This window comes from Paroedura picta, chromosome 14, assembly GCF_049243985.1.
Source record: "Paroedura picta isolate Pp20150507F chromosome 14, Ppicta_v3.0, whole genome shotgun sequence".
Classification (NCBI taxonomy): Eukaryota; Metazoa; Chordata; class Lepidosauria; order Squamata; family Gekkonidae; genus Paroedura; species Paroedura picta.
In genome coordinates this window covers 1,546,251-1,561,672 of record NC_135382.1, presented here as the reverse complement: position 1 = coordinate 1,561,672, position 15,422 = coordinate 1,546,251, and the positions used below count along the sequence as shown (strand labels likewise).

The following is a 15,422-nucleotide window of genomic DNA, read 5'->3' as shown; positions in this document are numbered from 1 at the left end:
CCCCTTGAGGATTGGCCTGTTTGTTCAATTTACAGACCCCTTGGGAGTTATTTATAGGGGCTGTTAAAGCCAGTGGGCCTTGTGACTCTTGGAGAATTGGCCTTGTTTAGAGCGCAGAGATACCAGCTCCATTCCCAGACTCAACACAATGGTTGGCCCTTCCTTGTGCTTTGCGGCCTCTCCATCTCGATGCTGCATGTACCGGCCTCAGATCAAGCGTCATTTCCCTCCCCATTTTCCTTCACTGAAGAGTATAAAGGTCAAGGTCTCCCCTCCTGTGCAAGCACCGAGTCATGTCTGACCCTTGGGGTGACGCCCTCCAGCGTTTTCATGGCAGACTCAATACGGGGTGGTTTGCCAGTGCCTTCCCCAGTCATTACCGTTTTACCCCCCAGCAAGCTGGGTACTCATTTTGCTGACCTCGGAAGGATGGAAGGCTGAGTCAACCTTGAGCCGGCTGCTGGGACTGAACTCCCAGCCTCATGGGCAGAGCTTTCAGACTGCATGACTGCTGCCTTACCACTCTGCACCACAAGAGGCTCTCTTGTGTATACAAGAGTATACAAAATCTATATTTTATCTTTGAATGTTAGGCATCATGGCAGGTTCAAACAGGTCCGGAGATCTTCGAGATGCCCAGAAATCCATTCCTACTGGAACAATCCTGGCCATTTCCACAACATCCTTTATCTGTATCCTTTATAGAGTTGGGAGGGATCAACTAGAGATGTAAAAAAGAACAAAAGTGGATAAACCCACCCTAGCTTCTGGTAAACAAATGTGTTGGATTGTCAAGTGAAGACATCATCATTGATTTACACTGTGTGCCATTACCATTTCATGAACTTCCTTTGCATCCTGTGGCGACTCAGTGCCAGGCTTCCCAATGTCCCGCATGCTTTTCCGTTGTGTCTACCTGAATCTTAATTACAGATTTGTCTTGTATCATCCTCTTTGGAGCCTGTATAGAAGGTGTGGTCTTGAGGGACAAGTGAGTAATATTACATTTCTATGGCTACATTGCTCATACTTGTTTTGTATTGTTCAGAATTTTCTCTCCCCGTTTTTTTAACGAATGGGAGTACATGCCCATGTAGGATAGATGTGTACATTAATGGCCATGAAGAATGGGATGTTAGGATGAAGAGTGGGTGAGACGATGCAGGAATAATCATGCACAGCTGTATTGATGTTAACAACAAGGCCTCATCTTATTCATTAAATACAACCAGAAGAGTGATGGAGTGGTGTGGGAATGCAGCCTGATGAACCCCTCCTGGGGAACAACCTTGGAGGGGAAAGTTAATGGGACACTGATCGTGCGAGCCTTTTGCTGGGCATGCTGCTGTGTGGCTTCACAACCCCAGGGTCCCTTGTGGGAAACCTCAAGTGGAGCGGGCAGGCATGGGCTTCCCCCCAAAAGGATCCATTCCAATGCCCAAAGCTGTGACAGATGGGTGAACCATAAACAACCCCCCCCCCCCGTTTTCCTAAACAGAATCCACTCGGGGGTGGGTGGGCAAGCCAAAGATCCATCAGGCACGGGGTTTGCTTAAATAGCCGTGGTGAGTGATGACCTGCACCCTCCAATGAGCTCACCCCCACCATGGCCTACTGCAGGGACCCTGGCCATTCCTTGCCTTAACCCTGCACAGTGGACTCTGTGAGGCCACAAACCCACCTCTTCCCTGCCTCACCCACTCTTGGGCCACAATTCCTGGTCTTGCTAATGCTTAATCCAGAAGTGAGTCTAGAACAACTGAAAAATCAGCTCTTCTTTACAACCAGCGTTAGCTGCCATTTCTGAATAATCTGTTTCATTCACCCTGAAACATTTAGGCAGGCATCTAGTTGCGGTCCTGTTTTCTAAAAGCCATTTAGCCCAACATTTTCATAACTTGGATTTAAAGGCTGGTAGATTGACACGATTTGTGAATTCTTTTTTCTTGCTTAACACTGCTCGTCATCTTTCCCCCACAAGATTTGGAGAAGGAGTTAACGGAAACTTAGTTATCGGCATACTGGCGTGGCCCTCTCCGTGGGTTATTGTCATTGGCTCCTTCTTTTCCACGTGTGGGGCCGGCCTCCAGAGTCTCACAGGGGCCCCCCGGCTGCTCCAGGCTATTGCAAGGGATGGCATTATACCCTTCCTCCAAGTAAGTCTCCTCCCTTGGTGCCTTCAGTATTTTCAGCGCTTTTGTGAAGAATGAAAACATCCGGCATAACTAACTTTCGCTTTTGGGCAGTGGTTTAAATTTGTTGCCTTGGAACTGTGATCAGTTGGGCTTGACTGAAAATTCCTCCGAATTTTGTGGTTCCAATAGCAGAGCCTGTTTGAGCTGGTGAAATATTCTGTACTGCCAGGAGTTTGCAAGGAGGAGGCGCAGTGTCACAAGAACTTTAACCCTGAGTACTCGCCTGGTACTCTTCCAAGGGAGAGATTGGGAGCAGATTTTGGGCTTGACACTCCCTTTCTCAGTCCTTCTCACCCTTCTCCTGCACTCCGCACTACAAGGAGAGGTGAGCAGGACAGGACCTGGAAAGAGTCCCAGGAGAAATCCTGATGGCAAAGACACATGAGAGAGCTTATTTAGGACATTTATCTCTTCTAGAGGCAGAAGTTTTTGACAATGTTTATGTTATTGATCGGAATTTTTCCTGAGTTGCTGCCCTACCTGGACACACCCAGAGAGAGTCCAAGCTGCCAGACCCTCGGCTGAAAAGCGAGACCCCCGTCGCTTTCCAAGCGCTGAGTCTTCTGGCCAGCTGAGCGAGTCTGGTGTTCCTCTGGTTTCTGTACCAGCCGAGCGAGTCTGAGTCCAGGGGGTGAGACCGAAGAGGAGTCAGTGAGCCAGCCAAGGTCGGAAGCCAAGTCAGCAGTCAGGGCAGGGGGCTGAGTTCCATGAGCCGAAGTTCAGGAGCCAGAACCAGGGTCAGGGAACTGAGGAGCAGACAGGCAGGGCTTTGCTGAAGTGGGGTGGAGGCAGGAGACCCTTTGCCCATGGCCGCACCTGCAGCCTCAGGCACTGTCTGTAGAAGGACCTTCACCTGGGCCCCAAGAGCCAGGCACTTCAGCAGTGTACACACACACACACACACACACACACACACACAGTCTCTCTCGCTCTTTTAAAATGCATATATGGTTAGTATTTTCTATTATCTCCACTAGGTATTTATTTTAATTTTTATATAAGTAATGTTTTAATATTTAAGGCTATTTTAAAATTTAACTTATCATCTTTTTGTTGTGTGGCCCGCCTGAGTTTTTAGAGTCTTATCTGTGTATTGTGTGGGTGCTTTCAGATTTGGGTGAGCTGCTGAGAAAGCATAAAGAAAGGCTGAGACTGAACTAAAAACACTCAAATGTTTTTTCTTTCCCATTTTCCTAAGCACAGTTTACAGCATGATGACGTGATCGTTCTTCCTTCCCAACAGGTATTCGGTCACGGGAAAGCCAACGGAGAGCCAACTTGGGCCCTGCTCCTCACCGCTTTCATCTGTGAAATAGGCATCCTTATAGCCTCCCTGGACAGCGTGGCTCCTATTCTTTCTATGTAAGTATGCAGATCAGAGTTTGAACAGCTCCTTCTTGTGATTTATTAAAACATGTACCACTTAAAATGATCTGCATGGTCATCGTTCTGGGCTGGTTCCTCCAGTCCTTAACTGAGACTCTGGGGTTGCTGGGAAGGTGGTGGGAAAAAACAGTCATTACAAGCTGTCTGGGAGGGGGAGTTACATTTTTTAAAATGAGGAGGAGGAAAGAAAGGTGTCTAGACAGACAAGCCCATCTACCTGTAGACACGTGCGTGGTGCAGTGGGTAAGGGTGGCGCCATTTCCTCTGTGTGTCTGCATCTTCTGGGACCAATTTTGTGGATCAGGATGGGGAAACGGGAGGACATTAGACAAAGGATTCTAGCCCTTATCAAGTGGTTTCCTCGCAGGGATGCTGTTTTCCGCAGAAGCCTCTTGTCATTCTCCCCTGGAGGTAGATTGCTCTGAGGTGAACAAGCCGGTTGCCACAGAACTGAACTCTCCCCTCAACCTGCTTTGGACTTTGTTTTGTACCTGCCTTGAGTTGGCCTCTGCCCCTTTAGGATGTTGTCCTTTGAGAACATTTGCGTGGCTGTCATCTTTATGCCCAGCAACAGTCCACGAGATGCAGGGCAGAAACCCGAAACTTTATAAACGCCAACCCGTATGAAATTTGGCAGCAACGAAGGAGATAAAGCAAAACCCAGATTCCAACTTTAAAATGTTTTTTAAAAATATCCTCAATGTTTCCTTATCTCTGGATCTTGACCTGAAAGTGAGTTGAGAAGCCGGGCCAGTGGGCTCGATGCTTTTGCTATTCTGTTGATTGGTGCCTCCATGTGGGTTGCCGTTCCAAGTGAAGTTGGACTTGGAAGCCATCATACCAGGAAGGATAGGAGCCTTTGCTCTGGACAAGAACTGTCTTTACTCTCCAGGCTAACAAGAGGGGGCTGAGGAGGCTTCTTGGGGCAGGAACTTCCAGAGCTTAGAGGATCAGGGCTGGAGAAACCCCTTCCGTTACCTAGCAGACTCACCTTCAATGGGACAGGCCATGTACAGAAGAAGAAGAAGAAGAAGAGGAGTTGGTTCTTAGATGCCGCTTTTCCCTACCCGAAGGAGGCTCAAAGCGGCTTACAGTCGCCTTCCCTTTCCTCTCCCCACAACAGACACCCTGTGAGGGAGGGGAGGCTGAGAGAGCGCTGAGATTACTGGAGAAAAAGAAGAAGAGTTGGTTCTTAGATGCCGCTTTTCCCTACCCGAAGGAGGCTCAAAGCGGCTTCCAGTCGCCTTCCCTTTCCTCTCCCCACAACAGACACCCTGTGAGGGAGGGGAGCCTGAGAGAGCCCTGAGATTTCTGAAGAAGAGTTGGTTCTTAGATGCCGCTTTTCTCTACCGAAAGGAGTCCTCAAAGTGGCTTCCAATCGCCTTCCCTTTCCTCTCCCCACAACAGACACCCTGTGAGGGAGGGGAGGCTGAGAGAGCCCTGAGATTACTGAAGAAGAAGAAGAGTTGGTTCTTAGATGCCGCTTTTCTCTACCCAAAGGAGTCTCAAAGTGGCTTCCAATCGCCTTCCCTTTCCTCTCCCCACAACAGACCCCCTGTGAGGGAGGGGAGGCTGAGAGAGCCCTGAGATTTCTGAAGTAGAAGGAGAGTCTGTTCTTATATGCCGCTTTTCTCTACCCCAAGGAGTCTCAGAGTGGCTTACAGTCGCCTTTCCTCTCCCCACAACAGACACCCTGTGGAGTGGGTGAGGCTGAGAGAGCCCTGATATCACTGCTCGGTCAGAACAGTTTTATCAGTGCCGTGGCGAGCCCAAGGTCACCCAGCTGGCTGCATGTGGGGGAGTGCAGAATCAAACCTGGCATGCCAGATTAGAAGTCCGCACTCCTAACCACTACACCAACCTGGCTCTCAAAGAGGACAAGCACAAATAAATTTAAACTACACACAAATGAATTTAGACTACACATAAATTGTTTGCATAGTTCTGTTCCATTGTCTGACTAGCAAAACTGAAGGTTTCTTTTAAATTGTAAACATGTTTTCATTTGCAGGTTTTTCCTAATGTGCTATCTGTTTGTAAATCTGGCATGTGCAGTTCAGACCCTTCTGCGTACACCAAACTGGAGACCTCGTTTCAAGTATTACCACTGGTATGTTCTGACATGTCCTAAATGTCTTTTTTCAAAAGCCCCCCAAAGACATATTTGGTGTGTGTTTTTGTGTCATTCTATAGACTCATTGAACGCATTTCGTTTGCAGTGCATGCCTTGATTTTGTGCTTTGCTGAGTTTCATTGGACATGGTGTTTTCACTTTGGTGTTTTGGCTTTGGTGTTTTTGTGTTTTGACTGCAACAGGATAGTTGAATTCCACTGATGGAAATCTCTTCAGTCAGTAGAATTTACTACCAGGTCCAACTCAAAGTCTTGACTAAGGAAATGTTACCTACCATATGAAAATGGGTTTGACCTAACAATACCACCTTTAATGGCAAAAAGTGTTATTAGCATAGCCATTATATGCAGTAAAAACATTGCTACCTCCTCAATCAAGGCAGGATTCTATTGTTAAAAACAATACCTTAATCTGGGTGTAAACTGTACGGAGTTTTTATTCCAATCCCAGGTCGATTCAATCCCTGCTGTCTACACAGAATGCGATTTCTGTTTTGATTTGGAGCTATTTAAATTTTCCTTCTGCAGCAAGAAGGATTGATCTGGAGTGACCCTACCTTTATTGTGTGATATCTTAGAGTGCTTTTAACCCTCAATATTTAAAGGCTGTTTTGAATCTGGGCTCTCTTCCGTAGTAAAGAACCTCTGATTGGCCAAAGGTGGCCATGTGACAAGCTTGGCTTAAAGGAGATGCCCCTAATTTCTATCAACTTCTGTCAGTGTTGGATTTTTTTCTCTATTCTCTGCCTTTTTCGATCCTCTCCCCCCCCCCCCCAGAAAAGAAAGAGGCTCCCTGCTTGGCTCCTCTCCCCCCCCCCCCACTTCAAGAAAAGAAAGAAAGAGGCTTGGCTCCCCCCCCCCCTTCTAAGCTACCCCAACCACGTGCAGGACATTTTTCTGTTTCAGTGGGGGGGGGGGAGGAAGACCCGAGTTCAAAGCGATCTGAATTCAACAGGATAGACAATGGAATAAATAAAGTAAGTGCAGACTCTGCCCTAGTCAGAAGATCTAGCTTTCTTGATTAAAAATGAAGATAAAAATTGTGCCCAAATATCCTTCTAAAATAGGCAAAGCAATAACACATGTAAAACAGACTCTATATAGTTTTGCCCACAGGGGCAGATTCTGTTTGAATAAGGAATATTACAATATCTCCCAGTTAGCGATGCTGTTGGTAGAAAATTTAACTTTGCTAATACAAAAGTAAGACTCTGTTGTGGATTAATTATATGGTAAAAATACAGGACTGTGAGGTCTGAACTAGACAGGATTCCTATATCAGCTGCACAGATTAATTCTTGAAATTCAGTACCTAAAATTCTACGCTTACTTTTTTGATAAGTGGCCTTAACAGAGTCCAAGAACACAAAGTCTAAAGGGTATTCTAAGAAAGTGGATTCAAATGAGTAGCCGTGTTGGTCTGAAGTAGCACAATAAAATCAGAGTCCAGTAGCACCTTTAAGACCAACAAAGATTTAATCAAGACGTGAGCTTTCGAGTGCAAGCACCCTTCGTCAGACTATGAAGAAAATCAAATATGAAAATATGATTTTATTGTGCTAAGAAAGTGGGTTCAGCCTAATATTTACCCCAAGCTTGATGTCCTTTGATTTAAAAGAAAAATAAATTATCCCTGAAATCTGATACCACATAAGATGACATATATTCTTTGCCTGTAGCTGTTGGAAATGCTGAGTAATCCTCAACCCGCTCTATCTTCTATTTGAGGAACAGAAACAAATGTCTGGCATATATTCTCAGTGTCCTTTTATATTTAGTTACACATTAATCTTAGAGGATAATAGAATATTTTTATGCAGGCTCACATACATGCTTTTATTGTTCCTATGTTTTAGTAACTTTTAAATTATTTAACTTCATATTTGATGTGTGTGTGTGTATATATATACATGCATACATACACATAAATACACATACATATACATACACACACACATATATATATCTATATATATGTATATGTATATATATATTTATTATTTTATATATACGTATATAGAATGTTCAAACTACTGCACCATTGTACTCATTTCTCATGCTAGCAAAGTTATGCTCAAAATCCTACAAGCTAGGCTCCAGCAATATGTGGACCGAGAACTTCCAGAAGTACAGGCAGGATTTCGAAGAGGCAGAGGAACTAGAGATCAAATTGCCAACATACACTGGATCATGGAGAAAGCTAGGGAGTTCCAGAAGAACATCTACTTCTGCTTCATTGACTATGCTAAAGCCTTTGATTGTGTGGAGGACAACAAATTGTGGCAAGTTCTTAAAGAGATGGGAATACCAGAGCATCTTATCTGTCTCTTGAGAAACTTATATGCAGATCAAGGAGCAATAGTGAGAACTGGGCATGGAATCACTGAGAGGTTCAAAATTGAGAAAGGAGTTCGGCAAGGCTGTATACTGTCGCCTTGCCTATTTAACTTGTATGCAGAGCACATCATGAGAAAGGCGGGATTAGAGGAGTCACAAATTGGGATCAAGATTGCAGGGAGAAATATCAACAACCTCAGATATGCAGATGATACCATTCTAATAGTGACAGATTGTATTTTCCTGGGCTCCAAGATCACTGCAGATGGGGACTGCAGCAAAGAAATTAAAAGATGCTTGCTCCAGGGGAGGAAAGCTATGGCAAATCTAGACAGCATCCTAAAAAGCAGAGACATCACCCTGCCAACAAAAGTGCGTCTAGTCAAGGCTATGGTCTTCCCAGTTGCAATGTATGGCTGTGAAAGTTGGACCATAAGGAAGGCCGAGCGTCAAAGAATTGAGGCTTTTGAACTCTGGTGCTGGAGAAGACTCTTGCGAGTCCCTTGGACTGCAAGGCGAACAAACCTAGGCCCATTATGCACGGCTGCTGAAACGGCGATTTCAGGTCACATGGAAAACGTGGAGGGGGAAGACGTGAAGCACGCCAGTTATGCACGGGAGGGGGCGTGACAGCGGCAAAACCCAGAGTAACCGATTATGCACGCGGCGATCCCGGCGCCGCTTCTGGTTGCGCCCCGGTCACCCGGAGCTGCGCTTTCTTCCGCATTTCGCTGACGCGGCTTTTTCAGCGGCATGTACCGAAGCTGCAGCCGGTTGCAGCCGGCTCCGTGCGTTATCGGTGATTTTAGTCGCCGCCATTCCACTCCGAATGTGCGTTATTCCCCCTGTGCATAATGGGTCCTAGCGGAGATCAGCCCTGCCTGCTCCTTAGAAGACCAGATCCTGAAGATGAAACTCAAATACTTTGGCCACCTCATGAGAAGGAAGGACTCCCTGGAGAAGAGCCTAATGCTGGGAGCGATCGAGGGCAAAAGAAGAAGGGGACGACAGAGAATGAGGTGGCTGGATGGAGTCACTGAAGCAGTAGGTGCAAACTTAAATGGACTCCGGCGAATGGTGGAGGACAGGAAGGCCTGGAGGATCATTGTCCATGGGGTCGCGATGGGTCGGACACGACTTCGCACATAACAACAACAACAGTGTAAATACAAGTTCACTCCTGTTATTTTTAGAGTCCAGGGCAGGGGTAGTCAAATTGCGGCCCTCCAGATGTCCATGGACTACAATTCCCAGGAGCCCCTGCCAGCGAATGCTGGCAGGGGCTCCTGGGAATTGTAGTCCATGGACATCTGGAGGGCCGCAGTTTGACTACCTCTGGTCCAGGGTGAACACAAGTTGCCCAGGCATTCCTCTCCCTCTCCCTGCCTCTTTTTCCACTGGCTCTCCCCATCCTCCGCTTCTCTGCTTTGCATTTCTCTCTTCTCTCTCCTTTTCATCATTATGTTTTACTGAAAATGATGCTAACCCAGATAATTTTAAGCCAGACATTAAAACAAGAATTTGAAGCTGACTTGGAAACTCTGTTTAGTGCTAAGGCTTGGAGGATCATTATCCATGGGGTCGGACACGACTTCGCACCTAACAACAACATATATGTATATATATGTGTTTGTGTGTATTTCTTTACCCAGTGTATGGTGATACAGCGTTATACTATAGATTGTATTGGTTTGAATGATTATTAACAAACGTTGTTGTGTCCTTTTATAGGCCTGTCAGACAATGTGCATATTCTGTTTGCAGCATGTCCCTTGATTTTTCAGCATTAAAAGTGTGAAAAAGCATGTGAGAAATGACAGGGGGGCCATTTCGCACGAGGGAATTTCAGCGAAATCCTTACCAGATCCTGTCACTTTAAAATCATGGTTTCAGATGACGCCGGCAGCCTCCCGTCCCAGTTTCGCTCCATCTGCCTGTTTGTAGCAGAAGCAGGGAAATCAGTACAACTGCATTCCCCTGGTCAAAATCCGACAGATGGCGCAATCACCCGTTAGGTTTCATGAGGAGGCGTCATCAGTACTCATTTCACCACGGAGATGTCCCTCCCCTGGTCCCGCCTCCATGGCTTAGAATCATAGAATCATAGAATTGGAAGGGGCAACTTCTGGGTAGTCCAACTTCTGGGTGGACGGGAGGCGGGTGTTTTTTAAAAATGGAGAATGTTGAGTAGCAACGCATAATCGCGAGTCTCTTCAGAACCCTTTCAATTATCTGGCTGCCCCCTTGCTCTATATGTGAGCACGTGTGTCACATTGTATTTTTTGTTCTTTTTTATTGGGGGGGGCGCATATAGAACTCCAGTAAAATACCCCCCCCTGTTTTTTGTTTGTGAATGGCTGGAAACTACAGGTAGCCCCCCCCCACTGCTGGAATGGGAAGGGGGGGTGAGGTTGCCAGATCCAGACTAGCTAACTGCTAGGGAAGGGCAGAGACCACAGTTGGAATCAGCTCTCCAAGACATACATTTTCCCTAGGAGAAGCGATCCCTCTAGTCTGGAGATGAATAATGGAAGTCCAGGTTAGGCCCCCCCCCTTGTTTTTGGCTGGAAACTACAGTTTCCCCCCCCAGGGTTGACAGGTCCCCTCTGGCTGCTGGAAGGGGATGGGGGGGAGTTAGGTTGCCACAAGTTAACTGCCATGGAAGGGCAGAGACCACAGTTGGAATCAGCTCTCCGAGGCATAAATTTTCCCTATCACTGACAAATCTTTTGGCCCCAAAGCATCACCTCTTTGCTTCTGAGAAGGGGCTGCCGTTTGGGAAGATTTGCACAGAAGTCTCTAAATATAAGCTTGCAGTATGAAACTATCAAAACGTGAAGACGGAACTGTGACAGATAACCAATGCCTCTGTGAACAAATGAAATTGCGTTGCAATTATTACTTTGGTGTTGTTGATTTTAAGGAGGGGGGGAGGCGGGCTTTGTGTGGCTAGCCGAGGCCGATTGGTTGTCCGGTTGATTGGCAGGCTCGAGGTGGGAGGGGGCGAGGGATGTTTGTGGCGTTTTCATTGCTCCTCGGCAAGAACCGGAAGTAGGTGAGGAATGCTGGAGGAGAAATGGTCCCGCTAGGAAAACAGAGTTTTTGGCCAGGTGTGAAATGACAGTGGAACACTACAATACACAGCAATGGAATATTCAGGGTTGATTATAGAGTTCTACCAGCTTTGTGGAATGGCCCTGGGTTTTCCCTTTTAGTTATACAGTTATTCCCATTAGTCTATAGAATATGAGGATATATAATTACAAATGAGAGCACAATAGGTATTGCTAATGAACACTAATAACATATTTCATTGGCAAAAATTATACCTTAACAAAGAGAATAGGAAAACTTTTCATGGCGTAGGCTGTTGGCCAATTTTAGAGGGTTTTCTTTAGTTTGGAGCAGTCCTATTCAGAGACTCCAGGCAGGTTTCTCTTTTGGAACTCACCTTTGACCTTACACATTGAGGCTGGAAAAGAGGAGAAGGAAAGGGGGAACCTAGAAATGTGCTATCCTTGAAGTAAAGGCCACACCTGCCCCCAAAACACCCCTCCCCCGAGGAAAATATGGATTTGAGTAACGGATCGGGCATATGTTTGTGAAAGTCAGTGAGTGTACTCAGTTAATTTTAAGCTTATGAAGCATACATAATTACTCCCTTCTGTTACTTTTTAAAGACCACGTATCTTTTGTGAGAAGACATTTCTGGCTGAAGTGTGGAATCCAAACTAAAACCATTCATATGAATAAGAGAAGACAGCTAAGCAGGTCTACCTGTAGAGTTTAGCATTTACTGTCTCACCTTATTTCCCTCTGTCACCAGACTTCCTTTTCATGCCCTTGTGTAGGCTGGCTACTAGTTGACAAGGCCAGGGAGGAATTTTACTGGTTCCTTGATTGACTAGATGGGAATGAAATATCTACCTTCCTCTTTACAAAGAGATGTTCAATACTGCATTTTGATTGCTTCTTCAAGGCCTTTTCAGCAAGGGGCAAAAAGGCTCATATGGCTGCAGGGCTAATTCCCGCTTCCACACGATGTTGGGCCAGCCCCATCCGGGACTGGAGTGCTTTAGGCCCTTCATTGCCCCACAGCAAGGGAATATGGATATTTCTGTGTTCCCTTTTCTGCCGCGGGCGCCAACAGGGTCTATCCCAGCACAGGCCTGTGTGGAAGGGGAAGAGTCGGGACTTCCAGGTCCGGCTCCTCCCCTTCCTATTGTCAGAAACCCCCATGGATTTCTGCCATGATTATATTTTGCCTTCAAAGTAGGTGTTTGCATTTCTAATAAAGAAACTGATTCAAAGACTTTATTTATTTAGAATTCGCTTATACCTATGGAGTCCCAGAAGGGACCAAAAATGCCCTACTCAGCTCTGTGGCACTTTGTGGTGGTGCAGAGCCAACTGGAGCATTTTTACAATTTTCACAAAGTGGAATTGCATTGTTACACAATCCCACCGTCATGAAAATACCGCCCCCTTGCTGCCCCTTCACACAGCGGATCCCCACATGGAGACAGAAATCTAGGTACTTGGGCTTCTTGGGAGGAAATTTAAAAAATAAGGGCCATTCCGCACAACAATGTTGCTAAATCTGAGCGCTATTGAAAAGCGCTGCAATCAAAAGTGGCAGGTCACGGTAACGCAAACAGCCGTTTTTATCGAAAAAAAGGCTCTCCCACTAGCGCTGTTCTCCTAACGCACAAGTTTCCGGTCTCGCTGAAATCGCAACAGAGGAGACGATATTTTTCCGCACTTTCTCCCGCCCCTGGCCATCAATCAAACAGAACAGCCAATTAACTGTTCTGTTCGTGCTTCCCTTTAAAAACTGTTTTTTAAAAACATGAAAACACCAGTAGCAACACATATTTGTTCATTTGATGTATCAGAAAGACCTTATTCGCTGGCATAGGAGCTGGCACTTAATCGTTTACACGCTCTTAGGGCTGATCCTGCGTAAAGCAGGGGGTTGGACTAGATGGCCTGAATGGCCCCTTCCAACTCTATGATTCTATGATTCTTAAAGTTAAAAAAAAATCCCCCCCACAGTGCAATTTCTGGCTGAAATTACGGGCAGTGTCGAACAGGGGGCTGTATTGTGCTTGGAAACTTTACAGATAATTCATTGTGGAGGGATTCCTGCCAAAGAAGCATCGCTTATTTGTTGCTTTTGCCGGCTTAAGGGGAAAAAAATAGTGATCGTGACACCAGAGGCTTGGGTGCGAGAGCTTAGGGAGGGACAGGCTTGCTACTGCTATACTGAGAATGCACATGTCTTTTTCGGATGTGTTGCAGGGTTGTTAGAGTCTAGTGGGTTTTTTAGGGGGAATCCACTTTTGTGAATTCCCCGAAAAGTGCTACAACGAAGCGATTTTTGCGGGAGTGTTGCAGGAGTGTTACAGATTGTGTACAATGTTGTGAATAACAAAAAATAAATAGTGTTACACAATGGTAACACTTCAGTAACATTAACGCTGTGCGGAATGGCCCTAAATATTACTGATTGTTATGGGAGTCAAACATATATTTTTAAAAGGAAATATGAGAAGTACCAATATAAAGATAGCCAAGTCTGTGCATTCTTTTACTCATGGAACATTGTTGTGAGATTTGTAAGCTCATTTGAGCAAATACCTGCAAAACGTGTAAAAGGCAGGGAGGGAGAGTGGGAAGAGGTAACATCCAGAGGAAAGCATGCAAGAAAGAGGTCTGGCGTTTTAACCGTGTTTTTAGGTATTATGCTTGTTTTAATGGTTGCAGGCATTGTGATCATTTTACTGTTCTATTGTATTAACTGCTATGGCTCTAGGGATGATACATTCGATAAATGAAAAATGTCATAATATTCAGTTACGTATAAACATTGCTTCTTATTTTTCACCTTGCCAGTTCAAAGCATCTGTTTTTCTTTCAGGACGCTTTCATTCCTGGGAATGACTTTGTGTCTCGCCTTGATGTTCATTTGTTCTTGGTACTATGCCTTGATTGCTATGCTAATAGCTGGGTGTATTTACAAGTACATCGAATATAGAGGGTAAGGCTGTCCAGTTGTTTGAATGTTTGATTATTATGTTGGGATAGGAAAATTAGCAAGAGACTTCTTCCTTCACATAAATGAGATGTAATGCCCATTAACATGGTGAGCTCTAGTGATAAAAATATCGCCCACTGACTCTTAGGGGGATGGTAAAGTTCCCCGTGTCAAAGAACTGGCAATGTTGATCATTTTTGCATATCTCTGGTTTTGACCCATTTCTGTGGGTGGGCGGGCAGGCTTCATGGACTCATTTAGACATTGTACAGAAATTGTTCCTTGAGAAAGACATTTTGTTTAATAGTATTCACATTTCTTGCTCACTTTGCAGAATTCTCAATGATTTTGCAATCAGGCAGCTAAGACAGGAACAGACCCGCATGTCTGTAGTTATTGTGTGATTTCCTGATACAGTATTACTTTATCCAGGCACCAGGATATGGTTAGGGAGAAGGGTAGGGTGGCTTTTATATAGGGAAGCTTGTTTTAGCTTGGTTTGTCCTATAGGCTTATCCATGAAAGTAAGAGAACTGATCGCATTCTTGCCTTTAACCCACACTGGATATGGTCAAAGTTAGAGTGCAGGTCTTAAAGGTCCCCCTGGACTCTAAGGGCCATTCTGCACCTGATAAATAAATACTCATCTTATGCAGACACCATATCTTTGGCATTTTGCACATCACCAACATCCAGGGTCCAAGCAGCAAACCAGTATCTACATCCTCCCATTTTAAAGTGGTAGCTGGGGAATCACATAAAGTGTATTCTCCCAACTAAAAAGCACAAGCTAGAGGAGAGCTACCAGCAGGCCACACGCTAAAGAAATGTGTTGAGCCGAGGTAGCGCTATCTCTGCCTCCAATTCCTGCCTCGCACCTGCCTCCCTCTCCCTTTTCCCGAGGACAGGATTTCTTTCTTGTAAAGCAAACTACCTGGAGCAACGAATAGACATTAAATCGTGCAGGCAAAGCAAAAAAAACCCAGTTAAAACACAAAGCATGTCTCTCTAAAGTCCCCCCCCCAAAAAAAATCGTGAATGAGACTAATTTTTAAAAGATTCAAGATTCGTGATTCCGTAAGGGGCGGCATTATAAACAGTACTATGCATCTACGATTCTATGCATAGGTGTTTCAATGGAGAAGTCTTACTTTTAAAAAAATTAGCTGCCTTCGCAGGCCCTTAAAAACATGGAGAAAGGTGATGGGCTGCCTGGCTTGATTGAAAGGCGGAGGAGAGTCGCGTGTTACACGTTGCTCTCTTCCACCATTTCAAGCAGGCACATGGAGTGTATGGAGCAAAAGAAGGCGGCAGAGTAAAGCAAGAGAGTCAGA

The 15,422-nt window shown here is 45.4% G+C and overlaps 1 protein-coding gene across 8 annotated transcripts in view; it reads left to right on the top strand.

The window, feature by feature from the left end:
- SLC12A7 (solute carrier family 12 member 7) overlaps positions 1-15,422 on the top strand; it is a 174,563-nt gene that overhangs the window by 109,909 nt on the left and 49,232 nt on the right. For all 8 annotated transcript variants that reach the window (XM_077310641.1, XM_077310648.1, XM_077310646.1 and 5 more), the window contains 6 exons: positions 594-692; positions 934-991; positions 1,982-2,156; positions 3,439-3,557; positions 5,593-5,691; positions 13,972-14,091. In XM_077310641.1, coding sequence (XP_077166756.1) covers positions 594-692; positions 934-991; positions 1,982-2,156; positions 3,439-3,557; positions 5,593-5,691; positions 13,972-14,091 — 670 coding nt within the window. The remainder of the gene's footprint in view (positions 1-593; positions 693-933; positions 992-1,981; positions 2,157-3,438; positions 3,558-5,592; positions 5,692-13,971; positions 14,092-15,422) is intronic.